At 43.7% G+C, this 15,861-nt stretch overlaps 1 protein-coding gene across 1 annotated transcript in view; it reads left to right on the top strand.

The window, feature by feature from the left end:
- The first annotated feature begins 2,053 nt into the window (after window positions 1-2,053).
- The window catches only part of RAB8B (RAB8B, member RAS oncogene family), a 59,048-nt gene continuing 45,240 nt past the window's right edge, over window positions 2,054-15,861 (top strand). The window contains exon 1 of the mRNA XM_046008429.1: window positions 2,054-2,259. Within this exon, the coding sequence (XP_045864385.1) occupies window positions 2,136-2,259 (124 nt within the window). The 5' untranslated portion in view covers window positions 2,054-2,135. The remainder of the gene's footprint in view (window positions 2,260-15,861) is intronic.

Here is a 15,861-nt window from a genome sequence, read left to right on the forward strand (position 1 = left end):
AGAAGAGAGCCTGATGCAGGGCTTGATCCCAGGATGCTGGGATCATGACCTGAGCCAAAGGCAGAGGCTTTAACCCACTGAGCCACCCAGGTGCCCCAATATACATTTTATAAAAGAAAGATTTCACTGGTCTTGGAAGATTTTTTCTCCCTTCTTTTCCAGAATGAAGGTGAAGGTATAGAACTGAGCTGTTCATGGTTGTTCAGCCCCAGTTGAAGCCAAATTCACAGACTTGTCCAAGAATTGGCTGGGGCAAAGAGGCAGAGGAAGGGGCCCTTCTCTTGAGGGGACAGAAAATGACATTGACATCCTTAGGAGCTTTGTTCCCATCTTGGGCTTTAGGAATTAGATAATAGATTAGCAGCAACTCTCTGGGTACTGTGTTATCAATAAGTGTGAGTAAATCCCACATTTCATCTTCTTTCCACATAAAAGGTGAAGGCCAGTACTAAGACCAACTGAATATTCTGCCACAACAAGACCAAAAATGGAATACCACTGGCACCATACATGAAGTCACAAGGCACTCAAGATGTGTTTCAGAAAGCTTGTCTTGTTTAACTAACTGTCCCAAGTTTTTTCCTTATTCCACTAATGGTTGAGTCCACTGCCTCCCTTAATACCCTCCTCTAACCTTTCAGAAAGTTTTTACTTAGATCTAAGGTAAATGCCTAGGCCGGTGGTTCTCAAATATTTTGACTTCAGGACCCCTTTGTCCTCTTAAAAATTATTGAGGAGCCTGAAGAGCTTTTGTTCATGTGGGTCTTATCAATCGGTATTTGGCATATTAAAAATTAAAACTGAGAAGGGAGAAGAGGTGAGAGACAGAGCCATGACTGGATAGAGCTTCTGGTTCTAGACCTATATGGCCATTCCTTGCCCTTTGACTTTACTTGAACCAGGAAACCTCCCTTCTAAGAGAACTTGATCTGGATGGGTTTCTGTCACTAGCAAATGAAAGAGGGCTGACCACTATATGCACAAAACAAAGAATAGTCTAAATCAGTAAATAAAGGAGTAAAGTGAGTATAACAAAATGCACCCCCCCCCCCCCGTTGTCATCCATTGAGAGCCTCCAGAGGGTTTAAGAAGGTAACCATCACCACTAACATTTCTACAATGCCTATGGATTTCAAAGTGCTTTCATATTAAACATCTCATTTCATTTTCTCTACAACCTTATGAAATAGCTTGCTTTATACCCATTTTACAGATGAAAAAACTGGGTCGCAGAGAGGGAGCAGTTAAGTCGCTGAACCAAAATCCAGATCTTATTCTTTAGATTTCCACAGTCATAGTTCCTGCCTCACATAATGCTTGCCACTTTATAGGACACAGACCTGTAGCGCAAGCCTTAATATTAAAAAATCCCAGATTTTTATCCACCGTCTTGTTGGGGGGAGGGGAGTGGTCTGCATAGCAGATCTTCTAAAATACCAATAGTATTTGCTTCTGGTCTGCATGGCGTGAAGAGAACATGACTGGGGTTCAAGTTAGAACGGCACTCATTCTTTTCGAGATCTGTAACTGGGGGGGCTGAGGAAGGGGGCACAGAGGTGGTGCCGGGCAGGAACCGCAGGCGAAGCCAGATAACGCGCCCTGCAGATAATCCACAGGCTGCGCCACAGCCGCGTGAAGCAAAGAAAGCATTTCTGCTCCGGGTCCGGGTGGAAGAGATGCGGTAGTCCTGGGACTCAGATTCAGAGGTCTGGAATTGAAAGGCGCCCACACACAAAGAAACCGTGAAGTTGAGTTCCGGCGGCACGACACGCAGAGTTCGAAATCGAGCCTTCCTTCCCGGCCGGGGTGGAAACGTCTAATCACCCACTCCCCCAGCACCCAGCGGATCTTCTTTTATCCCCTGGGGCTGCTCCGACAGCTAGCGCCGGGCACGCCCGAGGCTCCTCCAATGAACTACAAGTCCCATCTAACCCCGGGACGCGGGCGATGATGACGAAGCCCCAGCCGATTGGCCGCGCGGGGCGGGGCGCGCAGGCTTTCTTCAAGGGAAGGGGCGGGTCGCAGGGCGGGGCGAGCGGCAGTGGCGAGGCGGACACGCCCCCTCGTCCGCGGCCCCCTCCCCGCCTCTCTCCGCCGCTTCTCTCGCTCCCGGGTCAGAGGGCCGGAGCGAGAAGATGGCGAAGACGTACGATTATCTGTTCAAGCTGCTGCTGATCGGCGACTCGGGGGTGGGCAAGACTTGCCTCCTATTCCGCTTCTCCGAGGACGCCTTCAACACCACCTTCATCTCCACCATCGGTGAGAGAGGGGCCGCGGCCGGGGACAGCGAGTGAGAGATATGGGGGGCGGGTGCAAGCGGGCCGGGGAGAGGGCTGGAGGAGAGCTTGGGAGCCCCAGGGAGGGGACCCCGGGGACGGCAGGGTAGCGAGGGCAGTAGAAGAGAGTGAAGGAGTGAGGGAGAGGGGCGGGCGGGGACGTGAGGTTGGGGGGGCGGTGAAGAGGGAACTTGGGGGCAAAGGAAGGGGAAGGGGAACCAGAGCAACAAGGACTAGGGGTATTGGGGGAAGTGAGAGGGTTGAGGGAGTGACAGGGAAGGGTCTTAGCGGGACAAAGTGGCGGGCGGGAGACACGAAATCTCGTAGAGAAAGAGAAGGGGATAGTGGGTGTGAAATGGATTAAAAGACAGGAAAGAGGAAGGAAATGCGAAGGGGGAAATGAAGCTTCGGGAGGAATGGGAGGGACGTGAAGTAAAAGAACAGAGGACACAAGGGACAAGAGGCGAGAACCCAACAGTCGGAAGGGAATTCAGAGCAATGAGCTATCAGGAGGTGAGGGATGGGGGGCACTGGCCACAAGAGGTCTGGATCTCTTGTCATGGAAGGAGTGCAGAACAAAAATTGCAGGATGGGGAGAAGAGTTCAGGGGATCAGAGGTCAGAGAGAGGACAGGTGGTGGAGAAAGTAAAGGAAAGCTGGGCGTGAGATAGAAAGGAAAAGGAGAAGCAGAATATACAGTCCAGAGGTTAAGCAGAGAAGACAGAAAATGGGAAAGGGAGAGGAAGTGGAAAACGTGGGGCACCGGACTTTCTCCAGTAACTGGGAACCCTGGTTACCATTTTCTCTCTCCTTTCCTTTGGCTCAAGTGCAGGAAAAAGATCAAAACGTGACTAATGGTGGAATAATGTCTACAGAGTGTAAAGTGTTCTGTGAGCATTAACCAGTGTTAAGAGAATTGGTGACTCTTGGGAATGGTGTGATCAGGAAAACATGGTTCACTCCTTTACTACCATCTCCTGAGAAGCAACACTTCTCAACTTTGTAAATTCTTGGGCTTGAATGTTTAATAACTTCTCAGCGGAGGAATTGATCTTACATTCTGCCTGACTCCCTATGCATTTTGCCTTGGTTTTAATTATTACTTGCTGAATGAATCACAACATAACAGTGTACCCCCCAATTACTTTGAATTGATTAATCGTTTTTCCTGATCTTGGCGGGGAGCTGTCCTTTCTACTTTTGTCTTGGCTGACTTTGTGTTCAGGTGAGGAGATAGGTAACTTACCATAAGAGCAAAGACCAATCAAGAAGACCAAATCAAGGCTGGTTTTAAACTGCCTATGCAAGTGACCTTAACATCATTTTCTTTGTTAAATAGCTGCAGTTAATTAAATACCTTAAGAATCTTATCTTTTGGTTGTCTGGGTGATGTTTGTAGTTTCTAATAGTAGCTCACTTAAGCACCTTTCATATGATTCTTATAGCATATTTCACTGTGAATTTCTGGGATTATTATGGTGCTATGGTAACAATTGTATTTGAATACTGTGTGTTTTAAGGATAATTTGCCATTTAAAAAAAAGAATATTTGGGTATGGAGCGCTCTTAAAATTGAGAACTCGGGAAGTCTATAGTTTGTTTGTTTGTTCTGGCCTCTTTCTTATTGATTGAGTGCTCTGAAACCTCCCCGGTGTTATGCTGTCTGGGCTTAGGGAAGTTTGAGTTGCAAGTTCTTGGCAGTCATTCTTGAGTGGGACTTTTTCTTTTCTGAGGAAGCAGATTTTAAATGTCATGTCTCAAGTATATTCCTAAGAGATTTGGTGGGAGCTGTCACAGCAACTAAAGAACGTTAGTTTTGGATGCTGGTACTAATTTCAAAACCCCGAATAAATCTTTTACATTGTTGAATGCATAGCGCAGTCCAGATGGCAAAGGACAATTTCTAACAAGTTGAGTGGGTAGCCTTTTGTCCATTCTCTCTGTGTGTGACCCTCCCAGAAGCATTCTCCTGTGTCCAAAGTGAGTGAATCTCAATGATGTGGTTTCTGTTAAGTTCCTTGGTTGACTTTCAGTCATTTGAAATAACTTTATTAGCCCCCCCCCTTTTTTTGCCTTAATTTTTGTCCCATATTTCCTGTAAGGGTATCTGCTTCCTTTTGTGATAGTAGCTTTTAAAAATTACTTTTCTTGGGTTGCCTGGGTGGCTCAGTGGGTTGGGCCTCTGCCTTCGGCTCAGGTCATGGTCCCAGAATCCTGGGATCGAGTCCCGCATCAGACTCGCTGCTCAGCGGGGAGCCCCTTCCCTCTCTCTCTGCCTGCCTCTCTGCCTACTTGTGATCTCTCTCTGTCAAATAAATAAATAAAATCTTTTTAAAAAAATACTTTTCTTGCGGTTGGCTTAGAATCCTTTTTGTGTGGATTTTTTTTTTTTTAATTGAAATTGGTTCTGTAAAGGGTTGCAGCTATGAAGGCAGGAAAACCAGTGTCCTGAAACTGTGTTGAACAGAAGGCAGACATTAATCGGAATGAGTCTCAAATGTGATCTTGGTCTTTGTATTTTCTGTGAGGTGGATGTGGTTAAAAGAGGCTATGAGCTGCATTTTCAGTTGACATGGAGGAGGGGAAATCCATGCCTCTTATTGAGCCACAGAGCCTGACAGGAAGTGGTATCACACTGCCTTCAAACAGCAGAAAATTTTTTTTACCTGAAACCTAATGCTTTGCATTTGAAATTAAGCTGGGAAAAGAAGGTGAATATTAACACCATGCTCATGAAAAAAGTTCCACACATCCTTCACTAACCGCACACATAGGCATGGAGTGCCCACATCTTTAGCAGCAATATCCACTCCCAGCCCCCTTCTCCCCCATCCGCTGGTCATCTGAAGTAGTTGAGGTAAGAGTTGGTGGTCCATCTCCTCCCAGTCATAATTACTTTTTGAGATACCTAGGTGTATAAGTTCTGGGCTTTTCTGACTGGGTTTTGACAGGGTCTGCCACAGCCTTGCTGACTAAACTTGATAAGGTCAACATCACAGGAAAAAGCCATTTCTTAACATCTGAGGTTTGTGTGTTTGTGATTTGGTAGATATGCATGTGTGCTTGTGTCTTCCCATGCAGATACGTGTTTAGTTTTAATATTGCTTTGTCAAAGTTCAAGTCATTGTTTAAAAAGGCATCTGCCATCTTTAGATGGTGTTTGATAGTGGTTAGGCCATCATGAAAGGAAGGAGACATTCATTTTGATTACAGGTAATGTCTCTCTCACAAGTACTTTCTTCTCACTTCTTTAAGGTTCTGCTTCCTTCTCTGAGATCCCAGCTCTCCTCATTTCCTTTCTGCTTTTGGGGGTGGTGGAAGGTGCATTGTCTTTCACCTGACCCATTTGGAATCTTTCAGTGTATCAGTGGGATAATATCCGTTAACTACTGAGTAGGGAGGCTATATCCATTTGAAATTATAGGCCCAGTGCCTACGACCAACCAGCCTTCCAGTTCAGAGGTTTGAGAACTGAAAGAAGTTTTTCTGTTTCTTTCTTTCTGTTAAGATTTATTTATCTATTTGAGAGAGAGAGACAGCAGAGTGAGAGAGAGCACCGGTGGGGCAGGCATGGGGGTAGTCGTGGGAGGGGCAGAGGGAGAGGGAGAAGCTGACTCCCCACTGAGCAGGGAAACTGGTGCAGGGCTGGATCCCAGGGTCCTGGGATCATGATCTGAGCCTAAGGCAGAAGCTCAACCGACTGAACCACCCAGGCGCCATGGGGGTAGTCGTGGGAGGGGCAGAGGGAGAGGGAGAAGCTGACTCCCCACTGAGCAGGGAAACTGGTGCAGGGCTGGATCCCAGGGTCCTGGGATCATGATCTGAGCCTAAGGCAGAAGCTCAACGGACTGAACCACCCAGGCGCCCCTGAAAAAAGCTTCTTGTTGAGCTCCACCAAGCCTCCTGCATAATCATAATTAATGTTTTAAATGTCTGTAAGATGTGATGTTAAGACAACTAGGAAACAGTAATACAGTCACCTGTGCATTATATTTCCTGTGGGACGTGGGTGCAGTTTACTATTGATAGGAGGCCATACCGACACCTTGGAATGGCCTGTACTGAGCAACGTGCTGCTAGAACGGAAAGAGAAAACCCAGCCCTGTCCTTTAACTGGACAGCGTGAGCGTCATTCCTTTGCTGTCTCTCCCCTCCCCTCCCCCCTCTTCCTGTCAGGGTATTTCCTGAGTGGTTTCATTATTTAGTATGGTCATAGTTTGACAGTAGAGGAGTTGGAGATTATCGACCTTCTAGCCCTGCCCCAATTTTGTAAGTAGGAAAGCTAAGGTTGAATTGACAGTGTCAAGATCACACAGCTGGTTGTAGCAGAACTTCTCATGAAGCCCCTAATTCAAGTCTGCGTGACTTCTCGCTGCTGCTATTTCTGATCAGTCTGTCAGTCTGATCGTCTCCATAAATCCAAGTCGCCACCTTTCCCGGGGAGGAATTAGGTTTTGCGCTTACACTTTTCTGTGAGGATTTCTCTTGGGATAACTCTGCATATGTTAGCCCTCTTTTGCCTGTTTCTTTTGTGTCCCTAGTTACGGGTTGGGAGATCAAAGTGCATCCTGTCGTTAAAATTCCTTCCACGTGCAAAATAGCTAATGAAATCATGTTAATAGCAGTATGCTGGTTAATTGTTGCCGCCTGGTCTCATCAGAGCACTTTTAGATATTTTATTCTGTAACGTTGCATTTTTTTTCTTGGATTCACTTTTCCTAAAAACAGGGGTTGGCAAAGAATGGTCCTGGGGCTTTCAAATGTGGCCTGTAGTTTTTGTGCCCATTGACAAGCGAAGAATGCTTGCTAACGTTTCTAAATGGTTATTAAAATGTAAAACAAGGACTATGCAACAGAGACCAAATGTGTTCTACAGAGCTTAAAAATATGTACTAACTGTTCCTTTACAGAAAAAGTTTGTCAACCCTAGCCTAAAACTAAAAAACTTTTTTGGGTTGGTAACAATTCAAGGCTGTTATCAAGAATTACTGACTGAAAAACAAACTTTGTCATATTTACATTTTTATCCAAAATGTCATCGACATTTGACTAAGCATCAGCCAAATACATAGAGTAAGTGGATTTTAATTTTCATAGTTGTTTTCCTTGGTTTCAGCCTCTCACACAGAAATATGCAAGGAACATGCAACTTCAAATTGAACATTTTGTACATAAAGCCTTATTTTAATGTCATTGTGTTCTCTCGAAGCTGTCAGGAGATTTTCCATCCAAGCCGTAGCTTTCCTGACAATACTGTTTCAGAAAAAGTAGAGCTTAATGCTTGATAATAAAGGGTTAAACCTAACCTCCTCAATTCCTGTTCTAGTGAGGGAGAAAAGCCATTCAGCAAATAAAGAGTGGGTGTGGGGAAACTGAGTCTTGGACACAATATGGATATGTTTTAAGACTAAGTGTACTTTACAAAAAAGAGTTTTGCCAGCTGTTCTGCCTGGCAGCAAATCAGGGAGAAGCTTTGTTTTGGACCCACTGAGAAAGCTGTGGGGAAATAGGTTTGGATATTATCTTCGAGGGAAATAAGTCTAGCCTTTGAAGACCAGGAAAAAATTAGCAGTTGATTTTTGAGTTAAATCCGATAACTGCATCTGAAAAGAACCATGGAACCAGAAGCAGAAGACCGCCAGGGAGCTGCTGGCATGGCCCAAGGCTGGGTCTTGTTGAGGCCAGCCTGTCTGCCCGCACGTGGAGCCATTCTGGGGACCAGCTCTCTTGTGTGTATTAGAAGTGGGAGGATTCTGCAGGAAAGAGATTTCATGCAGAATGAGGAGAGGCTTGGAGTGGGGATGGAGAAGTGCATTTCAGGTGGTGATTAATACTGTGGAGCCTAACATAATAGGGAGCTTCTGAAAAGTAAGTAGCCGTTGAAGTGGACTGTTTCACATCTGGTGTTAGGGAGAGAGCATGGTGAATAGGTCTGCAGTCAGTTTACATCCTGGCATCTGCCATTCCTAGTTTTCTGGCCTTGGTGAGTCACTTATCCTTCTAGAGCCTTAGTTCCTTCATCTCTAATAGAGTCTAATATTATACCAACTTTTCAGGGTTGCTGTGAATTCCCTAGGGCAGAAATCGAGCCTTATTTACCTTTTAAGTCTCCAAGGCCCATGTTAAATGACTCATCAGCTGGATGAATGAATGGCTTGGTGGATAAATTGTGAAAGCCCTATATGAGCTATAAAGCATTGCTTGAATTTTGGTTATTATTCTCTTTCATAGTATTATAATTAGATTATGTCTGAGATACAATCAGAAGTGCTTAATTGGAATTCTTACCACGAGAATGGTATTTTCCCCAGTATAAAATGTTATATAGCTTTCTATTATCTGTTTTAAAGGGATGTTTTAGAATAGGTAAGATATCACTTATCTTTCAGTCTCCATAATAAGCTGTTTGACACCCGGCTTCCAATCCCCCACTGACATAAATACCAAATAGAAAATGAGTGAAATCACTGGGTTTGCTTTAGAAGAGCCATTTTAGCTTTGTCTCTGCCCATTAGCTTCAAACAATGCAACAGATGCCTGTTAACAGTTTCATGCCCAGTTTTAATTAGCAGATGGAGCTCTGTTTGTGTCTGTATTCTGCCCAGTGCTTGTTTGAGTGACAGGGTAGTGAGTGGATTGGAACTGGGCTGGGCATTTGGGTTGAATAAAGCCAAATTCTGTTTTTAAAGAGATGAATATAAATATTTATTGTATAGAACTTCTTGTGTATCTCACTAGAATGGCACAGGGTCTAGAGTAAAATGAATGTTTCCAGTTATGTTTTCTGCTCTTATTACTGTTCTAAAATTACATAAAGTAGAAAAAAATGACCACCTTATGGCTTACATGAAGGGCTTTACTGTCATGAGGTAGCTTTCTTTGAAGACCCATTTCAGTATTTCAATATTGGGCAGAGTATGTTGAGAAATATGCAAAGCTGGGATGAAACAGACTTCAGCATGAATGCCAGCATGGGCAGGAGTGGTGGCGGCCACCCGCAGCGCTGCGTGGTGTAGAGCACTGAGCTCCGGAGACCAGGGGGAGACCAGGGGCTGACGGGTCCCTGACCTCTGCCGTGCTGAGGGAGGGATAGGGCAGGTGGCTTTGCCCTACACATTGGCCATCTCTTCTTGCAAGGGAATAGGTTTTGCTGTCCATCGTGTGAGGGCTAAATTTCAGTATTAAAAATACTGTCTGGGGATGATAATTGGATGTGTTGTATCTGGGGGGATTTTTATTATTTTGTGTTGAATTAATAAGAACCTTTAAGAAAGTAGGTACCTGATGGAAGATGGCGGAGAAGTAGCAGGCTAAGAAAGTAGGTACCTTGATGGTCTTTAGAGGAAGAAATGTTCGCTTTTTTTTTTTTTTTTCTTTAAAGTTACTAAGTTACTCAGGACTTCCTTTGAGAAGCCACATAAAGTGGTGGGGCAATTGGAAACTGTTCTCTGCAGCAGACCTGTTACTTGGCAGTGATGAAATACCTATTTTCTCGTTGTCTTACCTATAGCATTCAGCATCAGTGTGATTAGGTGCTTTGGCATTTACCTGTTGCTGAACCATTGGACATTTTCCAAGTAGCTCTCATCTTCCTCCTCCCAGAATGTTAATTCTCGGTTCCCAGGAGAAAATGCTAAAGCTCTCTGTGTCCTCACGTTCATCAAATTTAGGCTTGCTATCCCTAAGAGAGAGGCTAGGACAGCTCTAGTTGCAGCCCAGTGACAGCATTGCAGGACTTTAAAGCCCTTGGTTTGCAAAAGCTGGGTCAGGGATGGAATCCCACCTCATCACAATTGAGGAAAACCAACTGCAAAGCAATTAAGCAATATGTCGTGTTGCATAGCTTTCTGCTGGCAGAGCTGGGATTGGCATGACTTCCCCACATCATGTTGTGATTTTGCATATTTTGGCAAAGAACTTGGCAGTGATTATTTTAATAACTTATAGATGTTTTCCTGATATACGAAGTAAAGGGACACTCTCTAAAATACCCAGTCATGTTTTGACATGAAATACCGGGTGATCTATTTAAAAGTTGAATTGTAAGAGTTTGTTTCTTATGGCCCTATGCAAAATTTATCTGGAATAGGTATTACAAAATATTCCAATCTCATACACAAAAATACACAAGCTCCATCACAAAAAAATAAATAAAAGAGTTTGTATTGTGAGCAGTGACTAACCCTACTATAATTTGTTTGTTGCCTATGAATTTGGATGGGGTAACTGTTTATGGTTTTCAACAAGGAATTTTTTACTTTTTCTTTTCTAAAGTTCTCTGAATAAAATCTTGAGATGGCATGGAAAACAATTTTTTATTGAGAGTTAACTCTTTCAGTTTTGGAATGATTCAGACTACTGTCTCAGTTCAGACCCACTAACACTTCACCCTTACCAGTTTTGGGGGGAGAGGGATTGGATTGGGAAGAGGAAAAGAATGAAAATAACAGGGGTGCCTGGATGGCTCAGTGGGTTGAGCCTCTGCCTTCATCTTGGGTCGTGATCTTGGGGTCCTGGGATCGAGCCTCGAGTCAGGCTCTCTGCTTAGCGGGGGGTCTGCTTCCCCATCTCTCTGCCTACTTGTGATCTCTCTCTCTCCCTGTCAAATAAATAAATAAAATCTTAAAAAAAAAAAAAAGTTACCTAAGAATGAAAATAACATTCTACCCTCCACCCCTGTCAATTGCTTTGGCTACTCCTGCAGTCTCTTTTGCTTTTGTTAGTAGTTGGAGAAACTATTGGGAAAGGAGTTAGAAACCTCTGCCTGTGAGAGTGAGGCACCTGGTTGGCTCAGGCGATGGAGTGTGTAACTCTTGATCTCAGGGTTGTAAGTTTGAGCCCCACACTGGGTGTAGCGATTACTTAAAAATCTTTAAGAAAAGAAATAAATAAAAAGTTGTGAGGATTAATAGTGACTTTTGACTTTGTTGCTGTCTACGTTGTTTAGAACTAGTTAGTAAAAAAAATTGGTGCTTGTTTTAGTCAGAGACAGTAACAAACAGTGACAGATGAGGTTGTTGTCCACAAACAAATGATTTGATAGCATTTCCCATTGTTTTGAAAATTTCCAGTCTTACAGAAGCATGGAAAAGTGGTGGGACTGGCAAAATCTCTTTTTCTTCCAGAAAATTCCATCATAATCAAATTTTAAAACATGCATACATAATATCAGGTGTGTCTCTATCATGGCTCTTCAACCTTCAATTTTGACAAATACCACTACATTTGAAATTTGTGTTGTGATCTAGTATATGATTTACCACAATTTTTTGTTCAAATCATCTATTATTGCAAAATATGTAATACTGTGAAAAACAATTGGTGTGTGTTTGCAATCAGTCCGGCTTAAGCCCCTCCCGAGGAGGGAGACTGGGTCTGTTTTCTCATTGTGAAAGGCAGATACAGGCTTCGATGGTTTTCATACTCTCTTCTGGCTGCAGCATTCTATGAATCTATGAAATCAAGTAGTGTGTGTAAAGAAAAAGGGTTTGTCGTTTCTTTCTTCAGTTAACGACTATGGGCAAGGGTTCTTTCTGCAGGTGAACACTAGTGTCTTGATGTCATGAAGTCAGAAGGAAGAAATAGTAGCTCTAGTTAATTCCAGCCAAGCCTGTGTTGATCTTGTAAATCAGTTAAACTTTTTGTAGTCCTAAAGAGATTGCTTAATGAATTTGAATCCTGTGCTCAAAAAAATGCTTTGGTTCAGGGTGCCAGGGTGGCTCAGTCGATTAAGTGTCTGGCTCTTGGTTTCTGCTCAGCTCGTGACCTCGGGTCCTGAGATCGAGCCCCATCTCAGTCTCCACACTGAACCGGGACCCTGCTTAAGATGCTCTCTCACCCTCTCCCTCTGCCCCTCCCTCTTCTAAAAAAATGCTTGGTTTGAATAATAAAGCTGAATGTCACCAAAAAAATAACCACAGGAGAAGTTGGAAAAAATATTTCTTTGAGAAGAGATGCATGAAGTATTTTCAACTTATCTCATTATCTTTACATAAAACTTGGTGAGGTAGGTGAAAAATAATCTAAAAAGATAAGAAACTTTTTGCTGCTTAGGTTTGCTGGTACTGAACTTCCATTTGACAGATAAGGGAAGGCGGCCTGGAGATATGGAGATGGCCCCAGGTCACACAGAGCCAGACCTTATGCAGCAGTTTTGGATTTCAAGTCTCCTTTCTCTTACATCTCATCTGCCTTCACTTCTCTTGCTATGAAAATACATATAGCATAAAATCTGGACATAGCCAACATTCTGTAGAAAATCTCCTGTAGAACCAGGAGATATAGGGTCCAAGCACATCTCTAGAGTCCTTGATTAACGGAATGCTTTTGGTCAAACCTTTTAGCTCCTTCTCCTGATCTTTACTTTCTTACCAGTTAAAAGGAGAGGCGAGGGGTGGGGTGAGGTTGTGAAGTGCAGGGTGGGAACTGCAGAGATTTTGTTAGTCATTTCCTAATGTAAGACACTAAGTCTTTTTCATTTTCTCTAAATTCACTCATTCAGCAACATTGTTTCATCCACAAAATTTTGAGAGGGGAAAGAGTAACAAGTATCCGGGCAATTTAACACAATGATGAAGAGGGCTCCAAAGGGGTAAAAAAAAAAAAAAAAAAAGAGGTTGTGAAAGCTTGGAGGTAAGGTAGAGGAACGGTTCTAGGAGGAAATGACATTTAAGCTAAAATCAGAACCTGGAGGAGGACTTAGTTGTGTAGAATGAGAGTATGGGGGGACGGAGGGCTCCTGCCACAGGTGCACCAGACAGCACAGCCCTCTGGAGGAACTCAAGACATCCTGTTTAGCTGAAGCCTCAAGTGAGATGGGAGGTGAAGTTGAAGGTAATTAAAGGACAGGTTGTAATGGGCTTTCAGACCTGCTCAAGAGTCTGGACTCTGTCCTGAGAAGGGCAGGAGTCACTGAGAATTTTATGCAGGAGACCAGTTAGATCAGCAGACAGTATCTGTTGCCTTTTACCTCACTTGGAGGTATGTTCACCAAGTGCTTTCACTTATATTTCTGTTTAAACTCCTCAATAATGAAATCTATGGATAGACATTGCTATCTCCCTGTTCTGGAAGCTCAGATCCTGAGAGAGTAATTGACTTGATCCAACAAGTAAACCTTAGAGGAACCCCGACCACACTTTTGTCTGCATCAACCTGCTCTTCCCAGAACAGATTCTGGAGTTTTCCGTGGGAGGGACTGTACTGGCACTGAGGCTGGAGTTACAACCATGTAAAGTGACTTGAGAAGTGTGTTGCATGGAAAGATGAAATCCCCTTCTCCCCAGAGAAATCTCTTAATACAGCTCACGCCAACATGCTTCACCCTGCCTGTTGACCCTGGGAGGTCAGTGAACCTGTGGCTTGGGGTTGTCTCCTGGCCTCTAACCCCATCCCTTAGGAAGCAGTCAGATATGTGCATAGCAGAATGGAGGCAGGAAGGGACAGAGTTTAATTATGAACCCAACTCTCTCGTGAAAGGGGAACTAATTGTAATGGCAACGCAGCACCGCCTCTCCACATGGGGCCATTGGTTGTTACACTTGTATGTTGTTGGCCTTAGACTGTAATGTGCTAGGAATAGCTGCTTTAATTGTACGCTTCTTTCCTTTGGCAAATTAAGTTTAAACTTTGTGCTAGCCTGTCCTGTTCTTTTCTGCAGGGTGAGATCATCTCTACTCTGGGTTTTGTTTGTAAAGCCCTGTTTGGCAGTTTTCCTCAGAATCGCAGGGCATTGTAGACTGGACTAACACCTGATTGGTTTGCTAGCCCTGAGTTTCCAGAATGCTGCTGTGAGCCAAAAAGCAGAAAGGCCCAAGCAGCTAAACCTGATAAAATAAAGTCCCATCTGCTAAAGCTCATGAAGTTGCCTGCTAGGGGAGCCCCTGGGTCTCTCATTTTAGCTTTGCATTCTGGATTTTTACAGTGGTCATTTGTTTCTCTGAGCCTTTAGGAGATTAGGAGCTGAGCTGAGGTCCTCCAAGAGGCAGGCCACCAACATCCAAGAGGAAAAAGTGGCAGTATGCCACTGCAGCAGGGATACTCATAGGAGTGTGGGCAGCTCAGTAGTAAACTTTCTTGGGCTTCCGTTTCTTCAAATCAAAAACAGAGTGTTGTGAGCAATACACTCTAGAGACCCTTCTAGAACTGATCCCGAGTGATAACCAAAGGATTCACTGACAAAATGACAATGAAAAATAGACTTAGGAAGACAAAATAACGTGGTATGGATAAAAGAACTTGGGCTGCTGAGACAAGTTCAAGTTCAAGTCCTGTTTGAGAGCCTTGGGCAAATGATTTAAGCATTTTCTTTATTGATAAAGGAAGGATAGTAACTCCATTTCAGGATTTTGGTTTCATTTTATTTTGAGAATCAAATGCACCATCATGTGTATATTATCTTCGGCACATGGGACACACACACGAAAAGGCATGTGCGTGAGTGGTGAGTGAACTCATTCGCAATTCACTGAGGTAGGCCCAGACAGCTGTGAGGGAGGACCTTGGCAATTCCTTGAGACTTCATTGTTAGAGCACTTGCTTTTAATAAGAGCTAACGTTTATTGAGTGCTTACTCAATAAATTATATATACCATTATATATACTAGGTACAGTTCTGGGCATTTTACATAGCTTACCATTTTTCATGGATTGATCCATGTCGTTCACGAAACAACCTCTTAGGCACATTCTGTAAATTATTCCCATTTTCCAGAAGAGGTAATGGAGTCACAAAATGGTTGAACAACTTCTCAAGGGCACATAGCTGGTAAGTAGTGAAACCAACCCAGATGTGAATCCAGGCAGTCTTATTCCAGAGTTTGTTTTTAACCACTGTGCTTTTCTACACCACGAGTGACTCAGAAATATTAAAAAAAAAAAAAAAAAAAAAGGTTAGTTTTCTTCAAGGATGCATTGTGGTGCCGGGTGTCCTGACCAGCTGGGCGGTATCACCAAGTCTTTTGACCTCCTTGGTATCAGTTTTCCTTTTGCCCAGAGGATTGCTGTGAGGTGCTGCAGTGACAGTGCTGGAGCGCAGCGCTTAGCACAGGGGCTAGTGTGCAGCCGGGCTCAGTAGTTGGTAAGGGGTTTTGTTTTCTCCAGGTAATTTAAGAGGCACTTGCTAGAGTGAGTTCCATAAAAATTATGAATGGGACCATTTTGGTTACTTTATGGGGTGTGCTTCGGTTTTCTAGAAAATTCATTCTGAAAGTTGTGGCCCACGTGGATTTTACAAAGCCAGAATTAGAAATATTTGTCTTGAACCTCCTTCTCAAAGTGAAGGGAATTGTCCCTGGCCTTGACTGGCTTTAAGAAGGTGGCCAAGAGCAGCCCTTGACCTCAGGGGCAACATGTCAGTGTAATGTAAGGAGTAAATTTTGTGTAGCCTTCTGGCTACTGCAGACTCCCAGGGCATCTTGAATTCTTCCTTGGGGTGAGAACAAAAACAAAAACAAGACACAGTGCTCAGTACCCTGTCTGGGAGGGACAAATGTTTCAATTTAAATATTCCAGCTCAATGTCCTCTGTTAGGGCCCTGAATTTTAAGTACAGCGACTTTCTGAGTGAAGTCTCTTGAATTTTAATG

Source organism: Meles meles, chromosome 6 (genome assembly GCF_922984935.1).
Source record: "Meles meles chromosome 6, mMelMel3.1 paternal haplotype, whole genome shotgun sequence".
In the NCBI taxonomy this organism is placed as follows: Eukaryota; Metazoa; Chordata; class Mammalia; order Carnivora; family Mustelidae; genus Meles; species Meles meles.